The sequence below is a fragment of the Sinocyclocheilus anshuiensis genome, unplaced genomic scaffold (assembly GCF_001515605.1).
Source record: "Sinocyclocheilus anshuiensis isolate Anshui unplaced genomic scaffold, SAMN03320099.WGS_v1.1 scaffold274, whole genome shotgun sequence".
In the NCBI taxonomy this organism is placed as follows: domain Eukaryota; kingdom Metazoa; phylum Chordata; class Actinopteri; order Cypriniformes; family Cyprinidae; genus Sinocyclocheilus; species Sinocyclocheilus anshuiensis.
The window spans coordinates 828108-842210 of record NW_015547698.1 but is presented as its reverse complement, the minus strand read 5'-3'; the positions used below and the strand labels follow the sequence as shown (position 1 = coordinate 842210).

The following is a 14103-nucleotide window of genomic DNA, read 5'->3' as shown; positions in this document are numbered from 1 at the left end:
ATTTTTATGTACAATATATATTATTTATTATCATATATGTACATATTATGTATCTAAGATGTTGTTCTAGATCAGTGTTTTTTTACCATATTGTTCAACACAATAAATACTAATTATTATTAATGAATAAAAAAGAATAAAAAACAAACAATAAAACAAGCAATATGACTTTTAATTTAGCACTTTAATTTAAAATGCTTTAATGCATTAACAGTAATATCATTAATAATTTTTTATTAGTGGCCAAACCAAAAAGTTTTAGTAAACTAAATTCAACTCGGTTCCATTCTGCTCAACCAAATTTTATCAGTACTGGTTCACACAGGTTGCTGCTTGTCTTTTTTTGTATTATTGTTTTTATTCTTATTTATTTAAATAAATGACCACTGGTTTTGAACCCTTTTAATTTAAAGGCCCCCTTTGTTAAGCATAATAAATAATCATTTATTAAAAGAAACGAATGAATGAATGAATAAATAAATAAAGAGTGAAACAGAATTTCAGAATTTAACTTCTTGATGTCATGTGTGTCTATCACTTTAAGTTAGTTTTTAATGTATTAATAATATTATGAATTATTGAAATTACTTTAATTCATGTTTTTGGAAGTTTTCTGAGGCCCCTGGTACTGATACCATTGCTACAACTTATTTGTTTTTCAAAAATGTGCAGCACTTCTGCTCTTGTAAATGTGCTATATCAATTAATTTTGATTTGCTGCTGTATGTGTCTGTGTGTCTCTGTCTCTGTCTCTGTCTCTGTCTCTGTCTCTGTCTCTGTGTCTGTGTCTCTGTCTGTGTGTGTCTCACCAGCAGTAGTCCAGCAGATGAGGCGGCAGCACTGGAATGAAGATGTGCTGCCAGTACATGGGGTGCAGCATCCCGTTACACGCGTGTATGCAGGCCGTGAGCTAAACACACAAACAAAACTATTAATTGCTGTTTGGTGCATGCTTAATGGAGCTGCATTCTGACTCAATGCAACACAATACATTTTAGTAACTAGTGATCTGCCCTTATTCTGTCCTTATTCCTTATTCTCTTATTCTGATTCTTGAATAAGAAACCGAACGATGTGCTGCAGCTGGTTGGGACAAAAACTGTGATTTGTCGCGTATAGATTTATTATGTCACTCCTGGTTAGGTGTTAAGACGTTTTCACAGTAGGGTTTCTGATGAGGAACCAAATCCATTTGACAATTTTCAGTTTGTTTGGTTGGTGTGAAACGCTGCACCATTCACTGTGTGCATTCACAGACAGTTCGTATGCAATTCCCAAATGGTCATCAAGGTAATGACGTGTAATGTGCTGGTTGTAGCATAAAGCACTTGAAATAGTTGTTTTTAAATGGACACTTTTCAGAGACTGGAATGATGCGTTTTTATCCAAAGTGAACTATACTATATTCAAGGTATGCATTTCAGTACATGCATTCCCTTGGGAATCGAACCCATGACTTTGGTGTTGCTAGCGCCATGCCACTGTTGTAGTAGCCTCGTGAACTAAGTGTTATCAGCTTTGATTCACAAAGGCTGTCGCAGATTTAACTCACAGTGCTGAGTTTGCTGCAGTAAATGAGGATCCGCCTCTCGAACAACATGCTGGCGAAGAGCTGCAACAGGTTACCCACGTCCACCGCCACCACCAGCTCCGTCAGGTTCCTCTGATACACAGACAGACATACATACTGCTCAAATGTTTGAAAAAAAAAAAAAACTCTCCTCCGCTCACCAAGGCTGCGTTTATTTGATAAAAATAAATAAATAAATAATAAAAAAATTCAATAAAAATATTGTGAAATATTATGACAGCTGAAAATGTGAATATATTTTCATCATTCTAATCAATCATTCAGTGAAATCATTCTAATATGCTGATTTGCTGCTCAATAAACATTTCTGATTATTATCAATGTTGAAAACAGTATATTTTTGTGGAAACCGTGATATTAGAATAATTTCTAAAGGATCATGTGACACTAAAGACTGGAGTAATTATGCTGAAAATTCAGGAATAAATTATGCCTTAAAATATATATTTAAATATATATTTTTCATTATATAAATGCAGCAAATTTAAAAATCTTTATTTATTTTATATTATTATTTATTTTTATTTTTTTTGGACCACTAGTGTATAAGAACCAAGGGATAAAACAGAAATAAATTAAAACCCACACATTAAAAAACCTAAATGGAAAAAAAATGGAAGAACTCACACTCTCTGGAATAGAGGGCAGAGCTTTGGGATCTGGTGCGATAAAGTACGGGATCTGATGGAGAGAAACATTATTCCACAAAAATAAACAGTCAGTACCATGAAAGTAAGGCCTTCAAGTTAGTCTGCCTAAAAGTTTTTAGATGAATGCTTTGCGATTTTTCAAGGACCCATTAGTTTTTTAGTTAAGCGTTGTTAGGGATCCAGGGTTAGTTGTGGATGCTGGATTAGTTTGATTTCACATTATGGATTGTATTAGGATTTATTAGACGCTGGAGTGAAGGTTTATTCTGGTCGGCCGGTTTTAATACGGATCAGGGACTCACTCCCTCTGACTCCTGCGTGTCCACAGATGCCAGGCATCTCACTTCCAATCATTAGCTTTCCTCCCTCAGTGAAGAACACACCAACCTGATTGTGATGTCACATGTGATGTCATAAACGGAATCTCCACCAGCCAATGAGCACTTACCATCTGCACTGTGATGGAGCCATTGGCCAGAGGCACGGGGTGCTTGTAGAGAACCGACAGCAGCTCTTTCATCTCGTTGGTCTGGCCGGGCATTCGAATTAATAAAATGGTGTTAGATAAAGGGCTTTATAAATGTGGAAAATCATCAGGAGACCGTTAAAATCATACCCGTCCTTTCGTTGAGTAGTCAGCCAGATTATTCAGAAGTTTGTAGAAGACCTCAAACCAGGGCAAATAACTGTGTTGAGTGAGAAATCACACTTTAGTCAGGTCAAACAACTGTGCTAAAGGTTTTGTCTTGTGTGTAGTTAGAACTAACTATTAATATGTAAAATCAGGTTATAACTTACACCTTATGACCTGAAAACTAAAAATGAAAGTGATTATGGTCATGAGAAGCAAACTGTTAATCAATCAAAGGGGCTTCACAAATTAGACATTTGTTTTTGAGTGTATTTTGTGCGTTTGAGACCTGAGGATGCACAAGCAGGTCTGAGAGCTGGACGTGAGTCTGCAGAAACCGAAGCGCTGGCATCCTTCCAGATCGGTCAAGACGAATGTGAAGTGCTGCACGGCAACAGTGTCCTTCACCCTGTCAACCAACCGACCAGCCTCAGTTTATCAGTCATAAAAGGTAAGAAGGCTTGAGCATCCATCTTTAATAATGAATGAAGGATTTTCACCTCTCTATGTCGTAAGGGAAGCAGAAGCGAGGCAAGGACTGCAGAGCCTCCTGTGTGAGAATAGAAGAAACACAATCAAATAAAGGTTCCAAAACAAGGTTTTCACAGCAATGCAATAAAATAACAATTTTTGGTTTCCCAAAGAACCTTTCAGTGAACAGTTCTTAAAAGAAAAAAAAAATTCTTAGCTTGAACAACACTCTAAAAATCTAAAGAACCTTTATTTTCACTATAAAGAATGATAAGATTTCATGGATGTTAAAGGTTCTTCATGGAACCATTGATGCCAATAAAGAACCTTTATTTTTAAGAGTGCACCCACTGATAAATAGTTTTAAATTCAATATCTGTTCAAATATTCCTTTGAATTTAAATCTCATTTTACTTGCATACAGTGACATATTTCAGAATCCATCAAGACTGAATTGGATGATGAAAAGTGGGTGTTTTATACCAGGATGTGAGACTAGGAATCTTATTTATGAATGTATTAGGGTACAACGGGGCTAAAGTCACCCTGGGGTAAAAGGCGCCTTTGATATTATTTTCATCTAAACCACTAGATGGCACAAAAACGTGGCGTGGCACTTTCCAAAACATCCGCTTTTCAAGATGCACGTGTATATTTGTCTTGACGCGATCGCATGCAGCAGTGCAAAGTTGATTCTGTGCTTACTTGATCTAATATTTTATGTTTTTTAAAATGTTGTAGATTTAAGTAGCAAATGAGAATCGCTAAAATTAATGCATATGTTTTGAGACAGGTCTTCTTTATGATTTTCAGTTTTGCTTAAGATAATTAAAGCAACAGTTTTTAAATAACGAAATAATATGTAAAAGTATGGTATTTGGGGTAAAACGCACCCCTGCTGTTGGGGCTAAAGGCACACAGTAATTAACATGATAATGAATAGATGGCTGACTTCTCCATTTGTTGACATGACATGGTTAGGTTCAGATGGTAAATATCATATATTATGTTGGGTGTCCATATTAGAGAAAATCACCATGTTTAGAATGAAACCATCATATTTAAAAAAACATGATATTAATATCATATAATAAAATATAATTTGTTGTTACTACTGTAAATATATATTCAATTATTATTGGATCTCCTTCAATACTTTCAGAATCTTTACATATTAAAACGATTTTGTTTCTGTATTTTAAAATATATATTTTTATATTAACATATTTTAATGACAGTATATCTATTGAAAAAAAAATATTATTTTATTTTTCAAAATAAGCAGAAAATAGTACAAACTTTGCTAAAGTGATTGTTTTGAACAAGTAGTAACTTAGACATTATTTAAAAACAAAACATTATTTTAGCTGAAGTATTTATCAATAACGTGTGCCTTTTACCCCGTGTCTGGGGTAAAAGGCCCCTCTTGCCACCTCATACATTTATAAGATTTTTAAACAAAATAAACAACTTGAATGATTTATGTTCACATGCACAAAATCAGTTGCTCCATTAATGTTCAATGCAACGTATATATTTTTTTCTGCAATTATACATTTTAGGCACAGTGAAGGCACATTTTTTTTCTTAAGGTGGGCCTTTAGCCCCATTGTACCCTATTTAGAATTTTCCCTAATTCGTCAAAATTAGCTATTGCATTGTTTAACAGAGGCTTGATTTATTTTTTATGCATTTATTCATGGTTATTTATTTGTGCAGTGGATTTTATTTATTATAATTTTCCCTAATTCTTAAAACTTGCAAACATTATGCAAAACATCATGGTAAGCAGAGGCTTTATTTATTTGTGCATCTATTTATTCATGCAATCATTTATTTATGCAGTGTTTTCATTCATTTTGATATATATATATATTTTAATAAAAGTAATTACAAATAAATAAATAAATAAATAAAAACAGAAGGAAAGAACCACAGTGATCCTCAAGTACTAACCTCATCATTAAAGTCTTCAGGGAACTGAAACAGCACATCGGGATCTACTCGAATAGAAAAACACACACGCTTCAGTCAACTGACAACTCAACTAGAGGATGTGTTTAAAGTCAGGTCAAAGTTAGCCACGCAGGGTAACCAGTCTGGCTCAGCCTGGTTCTATACAGCCAGGCCTCATAGACCTGGTCCAACCCTGGCAGTCCCATCTCCTTTTAGACAATCAGTGTGCTTCCTTTCACCCGTTAGCAGATCACTGCATACTAACTAGTTCCTCAGACTTTTCTCATTCTGATGAGCATGTATCTGCCCTGCTGTGTGGTTTTTCTGGTTCAGTCATGTGACAGGAAGAGCCATTCTCAGAAGAGACCGTTTGTGAGTGTGTTTATTGCATCAGTTAGTTAGTTAGTTAGTTAGTTAGTTATTTAGTTTATATAGCACATTTTAATACAACAAAGCATTGACCAAAGTGCTGTACAAAATCAACACAGTTTAAAAACACATTTACACACCATAACACACAAACAGGACAGCTAAAACATAACTAAAACAATACCTCAACACTCTGCTGGCTCAAACGCTAAGGAAAGAAGGTGAGACCTTAGGCGATACTTAAAAACATTTAGAGTTGGAGCATGTCTAATATGAGCCGGAAGCCTATTCCAACGCTTTGGAGCGGCAACTGCAAAGGCCCGATCGCGCCTTCGCTTATACCTAGTCTTCAGTACAATTAAAACAGATTGACCAGAAGATCTTAAAGACCTAAAGGGCTTGTACACCTGTAAAAGATCCGACAAATAAGATGGTGCCAACCCATTTAGAGACTTATAAACAAAAAACAATCATTTAAAATCAATCCTAAACTTGACTGGCAACCAGCCCAGTGAAGACAGAATAGGAGATATATGCTCCTGCTTACGAGTTCCTGTCAAGAGCCTCGCAGCCGCATTCTGAATGAATTGTAGTCTATTTAAAGCAGATTGGCAGACACCCACATACAAAGAATTACAATAATCAAGTATCACCATGATAAACGCATGTATCACCTTCTCAAGATCACTAAAAGAGAGAAATGACTTAACCTTTGCTAACAGTCGTAAGTGAAAGAAACTCGATTTAACAACTTAATCTGTTTATCAAATTTCAGATCATTATCAAACAAAACCCCTAAGTTTTTGACAACAGGTCAAAAACAATAAGTGGTCAGCTCACCTAAATTTAACAGTTCAGGAAGTGCAGGATCCCCAAACCAGACAAGCTCTGTTTTACTCTCATTAAAATAAAATAAAAATTGACAACAACTAGGTCTTAACCTCCATGGAACATTTCATAAGAGAATCAAGGGCATTTCCATCATTGTTCTTAAAGGGCATATAAATTTGTGTGTCATCAGCATAAAAATGGAAAGCAATTCCATGTTTACGAAAGATTGACCCTAAAGGTAAAATATATAATGAGAATAAAATAGGGCCGAGAATAGACCCTTGAGGGACCCCGCATGTCAGTGGTACAGAGGATGAAAAAGTCTGACCAATGTTGACAGAAAAACTCCTATTTTATAGGAATGATCTGAATCAATCGAGAGCAGAGCCCTGAATGCCAACCACCTCCTCAAGACGGGAGATAAGAATCCCATGGTCTATTGTGTCGAATGCTGCACTAAGGTCTAGCAGCATAAGAACCACAGAGTGTCCTGAGTATATCATTTAGTACCTTTAACAGTGCAGATTCGGTACTATGGTAGGCCTTAAAACATGATTGATAAACCTCATAAACAGCATTCTGATCCAAAAAGCTCTGCAATTGAGTTAGAACAATCTTCTCTAAAAAAAGGGAGTTCTGAAATGGGTCTAAAATTTGACAACACAGTTATATCCAGATTTGGCTTTTTAAAAGAGGCTGCACAACAACATGTTTCAACGATGATGGCACCACCCCAGAAACAAGGCTACCATTAATAATAGACAAAATACTAGGGCCAATAATGTAGAATACCATCTTAAAGAGCTTTGATGGAAAAATATCCAATGGACAGTTAGTAGGTTTCATCCGACCTACAATCTGTGTGTGTGTGGAACCCACCTTTATCTCTGGCGATTGGACATGAGGCTTGAAAGAACCAGTAGAACGTTTTTTCAGGGTTTTCTCTGAGAACAACAAAACCATGAGCAAAACAGTCATCATAACAAAACCAACAAATCACACCAGAAAAACATTACACATGACTGATGTGGAAAATAAACACTGTCAGAATGAACAGCAACTGAATGTGATTAGCTCTGAATCATTTTCTGCTGTTCTTCTCACAAGATCTTAATAAGAAGCTTCATGAGCAGGATGTGGTTGACTACTAAACTGGAAGACGTGCATCAACAGAAATATTTCCAGTCATGAGTTTGGCCGTCTGTCTAAAATACAATTATGCAAATGTAATGATCCTAACAGCATGTTTGTCTGCTAAAACCAATCAAATTAGATTTTTAAATGACAAACTATCAAGAATGTAATGATAAATGTTCATATTGAGATCTTTAATCACAGGATTTGGCAGATTGGTGCACAGTTTGAGACGTTGTTTCTCAGGAGAAAAATCTGACTCCATTTAGAGTTATAAGAGATCTTATTCATTATTTTTCCTTCCCAAGGGATGAGAAACCAATAGATGTTGTGTTGAAGATGTCTGTTTGTGGTTACATGTTGATAGTTAATGTGATTCTCCACACCTGTGTGAACTTGAGGAGAACCGACTTCATACATCCACTAAAAATCACCAAAACACCAGCTGATTCAAACACATTGAGACTTAAGAACCGATGAAGAAAAGTGCACATAGAGATACTTGATCTGATATTTTTCCAATTCAACGACAGTCAGAAGTGAAGCAGATTTGAGGACACTATGTATTTTCAAAGAAGTGATGCTTCTGCGAGTAAAAGTGTGCAAGCTCTCCATCTGTTCTCCTGCAGATGTCAACTCAAAACTCTCCAAATGTTGCTGTTTTTGTGTCTGAGTTTATTAATTGAATTGTGACATGATAGAAAGACTCGCATCCGAGAACGACAGAGCGAGGAAGAGGAAGTAGACCAGCAGACCACAAAGTGAGCAAACAGAGAAAAATCGACAGACAAACGGAGAGATTCTTACTTTATCCTGGAGCCCATGATGCACTTGTATGTTAGGGCCCATTCGGTGGCGTTCAGGGTGTCAGCAGACTAAAGTCATTAGATTCTTTATTAACATGCATCGACATACATACTCCTGCACACACACATCCTCACATCAAACAGCCAATTCCACTGACTAGCACACAACTTAAGATTTCACACAAACGCACACTTCTGACAGCTCCTTTGACTACTAATATTGTCATTGCATTGAATGCACATCCAGTTCTTGGTACCTGTTTTGTGCAAAATGTTTCCCTCTGGTGTTCACTTGAGGAGCAGCATTTTAGTTGTAGAAAATGTCCGGTTTTCTGAATGTGAGTACAGTGTTATTTAATGGCTAGGCCTAGATGATAGATGATATTCAGAGAAGGTTCCCAATTTAATTTCTCAACTTGATGTGGAAGCCCGTTTTTGACCCGTTTTGAGAAAATTTTGTCTTTGTTATTGGGACTTTATATCTCTTATATAAACTTTATATATATTATTTCAGTTGTGACTAAGTTTAAACTAATTGTGACTCTATTTCTTATTTGACAATAATCTGCCATAGTCTATTTATTTTATGGAATTGGAAACAAGAAAACGGATCCTGTTTCTTGTCTCATCATTCAAGTTACAAATTACATTACGCAAACCATATAGGCCATTTTCAATTCACAACATCTAAACTTGACAAAAAGTTTGAATACTTTACATCTCTGCTTATTACTGTCGCTTGTTTATCATTTCTGTCGTAAAACGGTTGTTAAATATTACATGCTTTGCTTATTACTGTCGCTTGTTTAAAATTTCTGTCGTAAAACGGTTGTTAAATATTAGCTACATGTTTAGCTACTTCTAACCTGGCACTCTTTGACCTGTTAAAAAGTCAAACTGAAGCATTGTGTTACAATTCTTCTGTGAACTGTAAATCCTGCCTTTTTAAATTTGATTGACCATTTCAAATGTTTTGGCAAGTGCTGTTAGATCGCTTTTAAATGTTTTTGTAATCATAACTGACACAGGACAGTGTGTATTGTGCAGCAGAACTAATTTACTACTACAACACTACTAATAAAATAATACTGACGTTCAGTTACATTTTTTTCAAGAAAAAATTTGTTCTTAAAGTCACACAGAATGAAGGTTGGTCATGTCTTTTTTTTAGGTTTGTCATGTCTTTATTTAGTGAATCCATGGTGATTTTAACAAAATGAGAAACAAGCTAAAATGAGAATCACACAAGCGTTTGAATGGACTTTGAATGAACAGCACTGGACTGAGAGGAGACTGAGATGATGTGGCATATGAATCAAAAAATGGAGGAAGTTAAGGTGGAAGAGATGGTGATCAGGTGGCCTCCTCTTCACCCTCCTCCTCGAATTCTCCCTCCTCTGCGGTGGCGTCCTGGTACTGCTGGTACTCGGACACCAGGTCGTTCATGTTGCTCTCAGCCTCGGTGAACTCCATCTCATCCATGCCCTCGCCGGTGTACCAGTGCAGGAAGGCCTTGCGGCGAAACATGGCGGTGAATTGCTCTGAAATGCGTTTGAACAGCTCCTGGATGGCAGTGCTGTTGCCGATGAATGTCGCAGACATTTTGAGACCACGAGGTGGAATGTCGCACACGGCGGTCTTGACGTTGTTGGGGATCCACTCCACGAAGTAGCTGCTGTTCTTGTTCTGGACATTCAGCATCTGTTCGTCCACCTCCTTCATTGACATGCGGCCACGGAAAATGGCGGCCACAGTCAGGTAGCGGCCGTGGCGCGGGTCGCATGCAGCCATCATGTTCTTAGCGTCAAACATCTGCTGGGTGAGCTCTGGGACGGAGAGCGCGCGATACTGCTGACTCCCCCTGCTGGTGAGAGGAGCGAAGCCAGGCATGAAGAAGTGCAAACGAGGGAAGGGCACCATGTTGACCGCCAGTTTGCGAAGATCGGCGTTCAGCTGTCCGGGGAACCTCAGGCAGGTAGTGACGCCGCTCATGGTGGCCGAGACGAGGTGGTTGAGGTCACCATACGTGGGCGTGGTGAGTTTGAGAGTGCGGAAGCAGATGTCGTACAGGGCCTCATTGTCAATGCAGTAGGTCTCATCCGTGTTCTCCACCAGCTGATGAACGGACAACGTGGCGTTGTAGGGCTCCACCACTGTGTCCGACACTTTGGGAGATGGCACCACGCTGAAGGTGTTCATGATGCGGTCGGGATACTCCTCGCGAATCTTGCTAATGAGGAGCGTTCCCATGCCGGAACCTGTTCCTCCTCCCAGCGAATGCGTGAGCTGAAAGCCCTGCAGACAGTCACAGCTCTCGGCTTCCTTGCGGACCACGTCCATCACCGAGTCCACCAGTTCAGCACCTTCTGTGTAGTGACCCTTAGCCCAGTTATTTCCAGCTCCACTCTGCCCTACGAGCAGGACACAAAAACCAGTAACACTTCATGACCCAAACTTACTAACTAAATACTGCATATTTTAAAACGGCATTATGCCAAAGTGTTTGAAATCCATACTGTATAATCCTTAAACACCAGGTCTCACTAATAAATTTCTGTCGTAAAACGGTTGTTAAATATTAGCTACATGTTTAGCTACTTCTAACCTGGCACTCTTTGACCTGTTAAAAAGTCAAACTGAAGCATTGTGTTACAATTCTTCTGTGAACTGTAAATCCTGCCTTTTTAAATTTGATTGACCATTTCAAATGTTTTGGCAAGTGCTGTTAGATCGCTTTTAAATGTTTTTGTAATCATAACTGACACAGGACAGTGTGTATTGTGCAGCAGAACTAATTTACTACTACAACACTACTAATAAAATAATACTGACGTTCAGTTACATTTTTTTCAAGAAAAAAATTTGTTCTTAAAGTCACACAGAATGAAGGTTGGTCATGTCTTTTTTTTAGGTTTGTCATGTCTTTATTTAGTGAATCCATGGTGATTTTAACAAAATGAGAAACAAGCTAAAATGAGAATCACACAAGCGTTTGAATGGACTTTGAATGAACAGCACTGGACTGAGAGGAGACTGAGATGATGTGGCATATGAATCAAAAAATGGAGGAAGTTAAGGTGGAAGAGATGGTGATCAGGTGGCCTCCTCTTCACCCTCCTCCTCGAATTCTCCCTCCTCTGCGGTGGCGTCCTGGTACTGCTGGTACTCGGACACCAGGTCGTTCATGTTGCTCTCAGCCTCGGTGAACTCCATCTCATCCATGCCCTCGCCGGTGTACCAGTGCAGGAAGGCCTTGCGGCGAAACATGGCGGTGAATTGCTCTGAAATGCGTTTGAACAGCTCCTGGATGGCAGTGCTGTTGCCGATGAATGTCGCAGACATTTTGAGACCACGAGGTGGAATGTCGCACACGGCGGTCTTGACGTTGTTGGGGATCCACTCCACGAAGTAGCTGCTGTTCTTGTTCTGGACATTCAGCATCTGTTCGTCCACCTCCTTCATTGACATGCGGCCACGGAAAATGGCGGCCACAGTCAGGTAGCGGCCGTGGCGCGGGTCGCATGCAGCCATCATGTTCTTAGCGTCAAACATCTGCTGGGTGAGCTCTGGGACGGAGAGCGCGCGATACTGCTGACTCCCCCTGCTGGTGAGAGGAGCGAAGCCAGGCATGAAGAAGTGCAAACGAGGGAAGGGCACCATGTTGACCGCCAGTTTGCGAAGATCGGCGTTCAGCTGTCCGGGGAACCTCAGGCAGGTAGTGACGCCGCTCATGGTGGCCGAGACGAGGTGGTTGAGGTCACCATACGTGGGCGTGGTGAGTTTGAGAGTGCGGAAGCAGATGTCGTACAGGGCCTCATTGTCAATGCAGTAGGTCTCATCCGTGTTCTCCACCAGCTGATGAACGGACAACGTGGCGTTGTAGGGCTCCACCACTGTGTCCGACACTTTGGGAGATGGCACCACGCTGAAGGTGTTCATGATGCGGTCGGGATACTCCTCGCGAATCTTGCTAATGAGGAGCGTTCCCATGCCGGAACCTGTTCCTCCTCCCAGCGAATGCGTGAGCTGAAAGCCCTGCAGACAGTCACAGCTCTCGGCTTCCTTGCGGACCACGTCCATCACCGAGTCCACCAGTTCAGCACCTTCTGTGTAGTGACCCTTAGCCCAGTTATTTCCAGCTCCACTCTGCCCTACGAGCAGGACACAAAAACCAGTAACACTTCATGACCCAAACTTACTAACTAAATACTGCATATTTTAAAACGGCATTATGCCAAAGTGTTTGAAATCCATACTGTATAATCCTTAAACACCAGGTCTCACTAATAAGCCACCTTAAACAGGAAATGCTCAAAACCTCTGCCGGAATCACAACAGGAATGTACGCAAGTAAATATGTTTTTGTTCTTATGTTGATTAATTCAAGGGACAGTCTGCGAACAGGTACTAATTAAAATAATACATGTCCTATTTATCTGTCTATATATATCATGCATATCAGCTCCTTGGTCTCTGAGGGTTTTGTGTGAACTTAATTTCTGCATGAAAATACAAGACCCATATCAGAGATATTTTCAACATTCGGAACTTTCAGAACTTAATCATTTCATAGCTATACTCATTCGTCAAATATAGGTATTTGCATGCAATGAGATGCAAGCGGACGGTTTATTTACCAAAAACAAAGTTGTCAGGTCTGAATATCTGCCCAAAAGGACCAGAGCGGACAGAGTCCATGGTTCCTGGCTCTAGATCCACAAGGATGGCACGAGGGACATACTTTCCCCCTGAGAAAATAGACAACCAAAGAAGGCACCTCAAACATTAGGGTTTGTTTGTATGTTGTAGTTCTTTGTTTGGAGATTCTGTATGTGTAAGTATATTTGAGAGGCTGAACTTTCCCCTTAACTAATGATCATAATAACAGTTTCTTAAATTGCTCAATCCAGGTATCAGACATTTGCTGTCCCCTGTGCTAAACCCATGTGATGTGCCTACCAGAGGCTTCGTTGTAGTAAACACTGATGCGATCCAGCTGCAGGTCACTGTCTCCATGGTAGCTGCCAGTGGGGTCAATACCGTGTTCATCACTGATCACCTCCCAGAACTGAGTGAGAAAAAAAAAAAACATAAATTCTCACGCAATCTCAATCTGATGCGGTGTAATAGGACCGGGGCTACTTGTCACACTTTCATCTCAAATGTAATAAATATCACACGAGTTTTTACGTGCAAATGCATGTTTTCAATGTACAGTATTTTGGTTTAAAAGACCTAGTTCAAAACCTTCTTGAGTTTGACATATTTGTCTGAAAAAATGAAAACTTACATTCCAGTATCATATTTTTGCAATAGCTATCAGATAACAAGTGAGCACAGTAAAGCCACTGACGTATATTAAGATGTCACCATTAAGATTGTAAATTTTGAACAAAGCTTGAATTTTCTCAGGACAAGGGTACTTTAGATGCCAGGTTGTCACGTTTTAAACATAAATATATACATTTGAAATATAAATATATGTATTGTGATATTTGCTGACCAAAACAATGGTTTGATAATTTTGCACGTTTATTCATTCATTAGTTATTTTGTTAAATGATTGTTTTACTGTTTGAAGTTTGCCTGAAAAACCCCTATAATCGTTCCAAAACTGACAGCTTACAATGTCTTGAACTGAATCTTTTTTCTTTTTCTTTTTCT

The 14103-nt window shown here is 38.9% G+C and overlaps 3 protein-coding genes across 3 annotated transcripts in view; all 3 read right to left on the bottom strand.

Annotated features, from left to right (window-relative positions):
• LOC107703685 (DENN domain-containing protein 1B-like) overlaps nucleotides 1-8599 on the bottom strand; it is a 14910-nt gene extending 6311 nt beyond the window's left edge. The window contains exons 1-11 of the mRNA XM_016506406.1: nucleotides 8441-8599; nucleotides 7379-7443; nucleotides 5300-5343; nucleotides 3373-3422; nucleotides 3162-3281; nucleotides 2858-2927; nucleotides 2690-2770; nucleotides 2554-2607; nucleotides 2219-2272; nucleotides 1553-1663; nucleotides 810-910 (exon numbers count right to left, since the gene is read on the bottom strand). Coding sequence (XP_016361892.1) covers nucleotides 810-910; nucleotides 1553-1663; nucleotides 2219-2272; nucleotides 2554-2607; nucleotides 2690-2770; nucleotides 2858-2927; nucleotides 3162-3281; nucleotides 3373-3422; nucleotides 5300-5343; nucleotides 7379-7443; nucleotides 8441-8457 — 767 coding nt within the window. The 5' untranslated portion in view covers nucleotides 8458-8599. The remainder of the gene's footprint in view (nucleotides 1-809; nucleotides 911-1552; nucleotides 1664-2218; nucleotides 2273-2553; nucleotides 2608-2689; nucleotides 2771-2857; nucleotides 2928-3161; nucleotides 3282-3372; nucleotides 3423-5299; nucleotides 5344-7378; nucleotides 7444-8440) is intronic.
• Nucleotides 8600-9715: 1116 nt separating this feature from the next.
• LOC107703771 (tubulin beta-4B chain-like) lies at nucleotides 9716-10878 on the bottom strand. Its single transcript, XM_016506497.1, has one exon. It carries the CDS (start codon nucleotides 10777-10779, stop codon nucleotides 9793-9795), a length of 987 nt encoding a protein of 328 aa, XP_016361983.1. The 5' UTR covers nucleotides 10780-10878; the 3' UTR covers nucleotides 9716-9792.
• A 573-nt stretch (nucleotides 10879-11451) lies between these two features.
• The window catches only part of LOC107703751 (tubulin beta chain-like), a 4469-nt gene continuing 1817 nt past the window's right edge, over nucleotides 11452-14103 (bottom strand). The window contains exons 2-4 of the mRNA XM_016506474.1: nucleotides 13399-13507; nucleotides 13077-13187; nucleotides 11452-12590 (exon numbers count right to left, since the gene is read on the bottom strand). Coding sequence (XP_016361960.1) covers nucleotides 11533-12590; nucleotides 13077-13187; nucleotides 13399-13507 — 1278 coding nt within the window. The 3' untranslated portion in view covers nucleotides 11452-11532. The remainder of the gene's footprint in view (nucleotides 12591-13076; nucleotides 13188-13398; nucleotides 13508-14103) is intronic.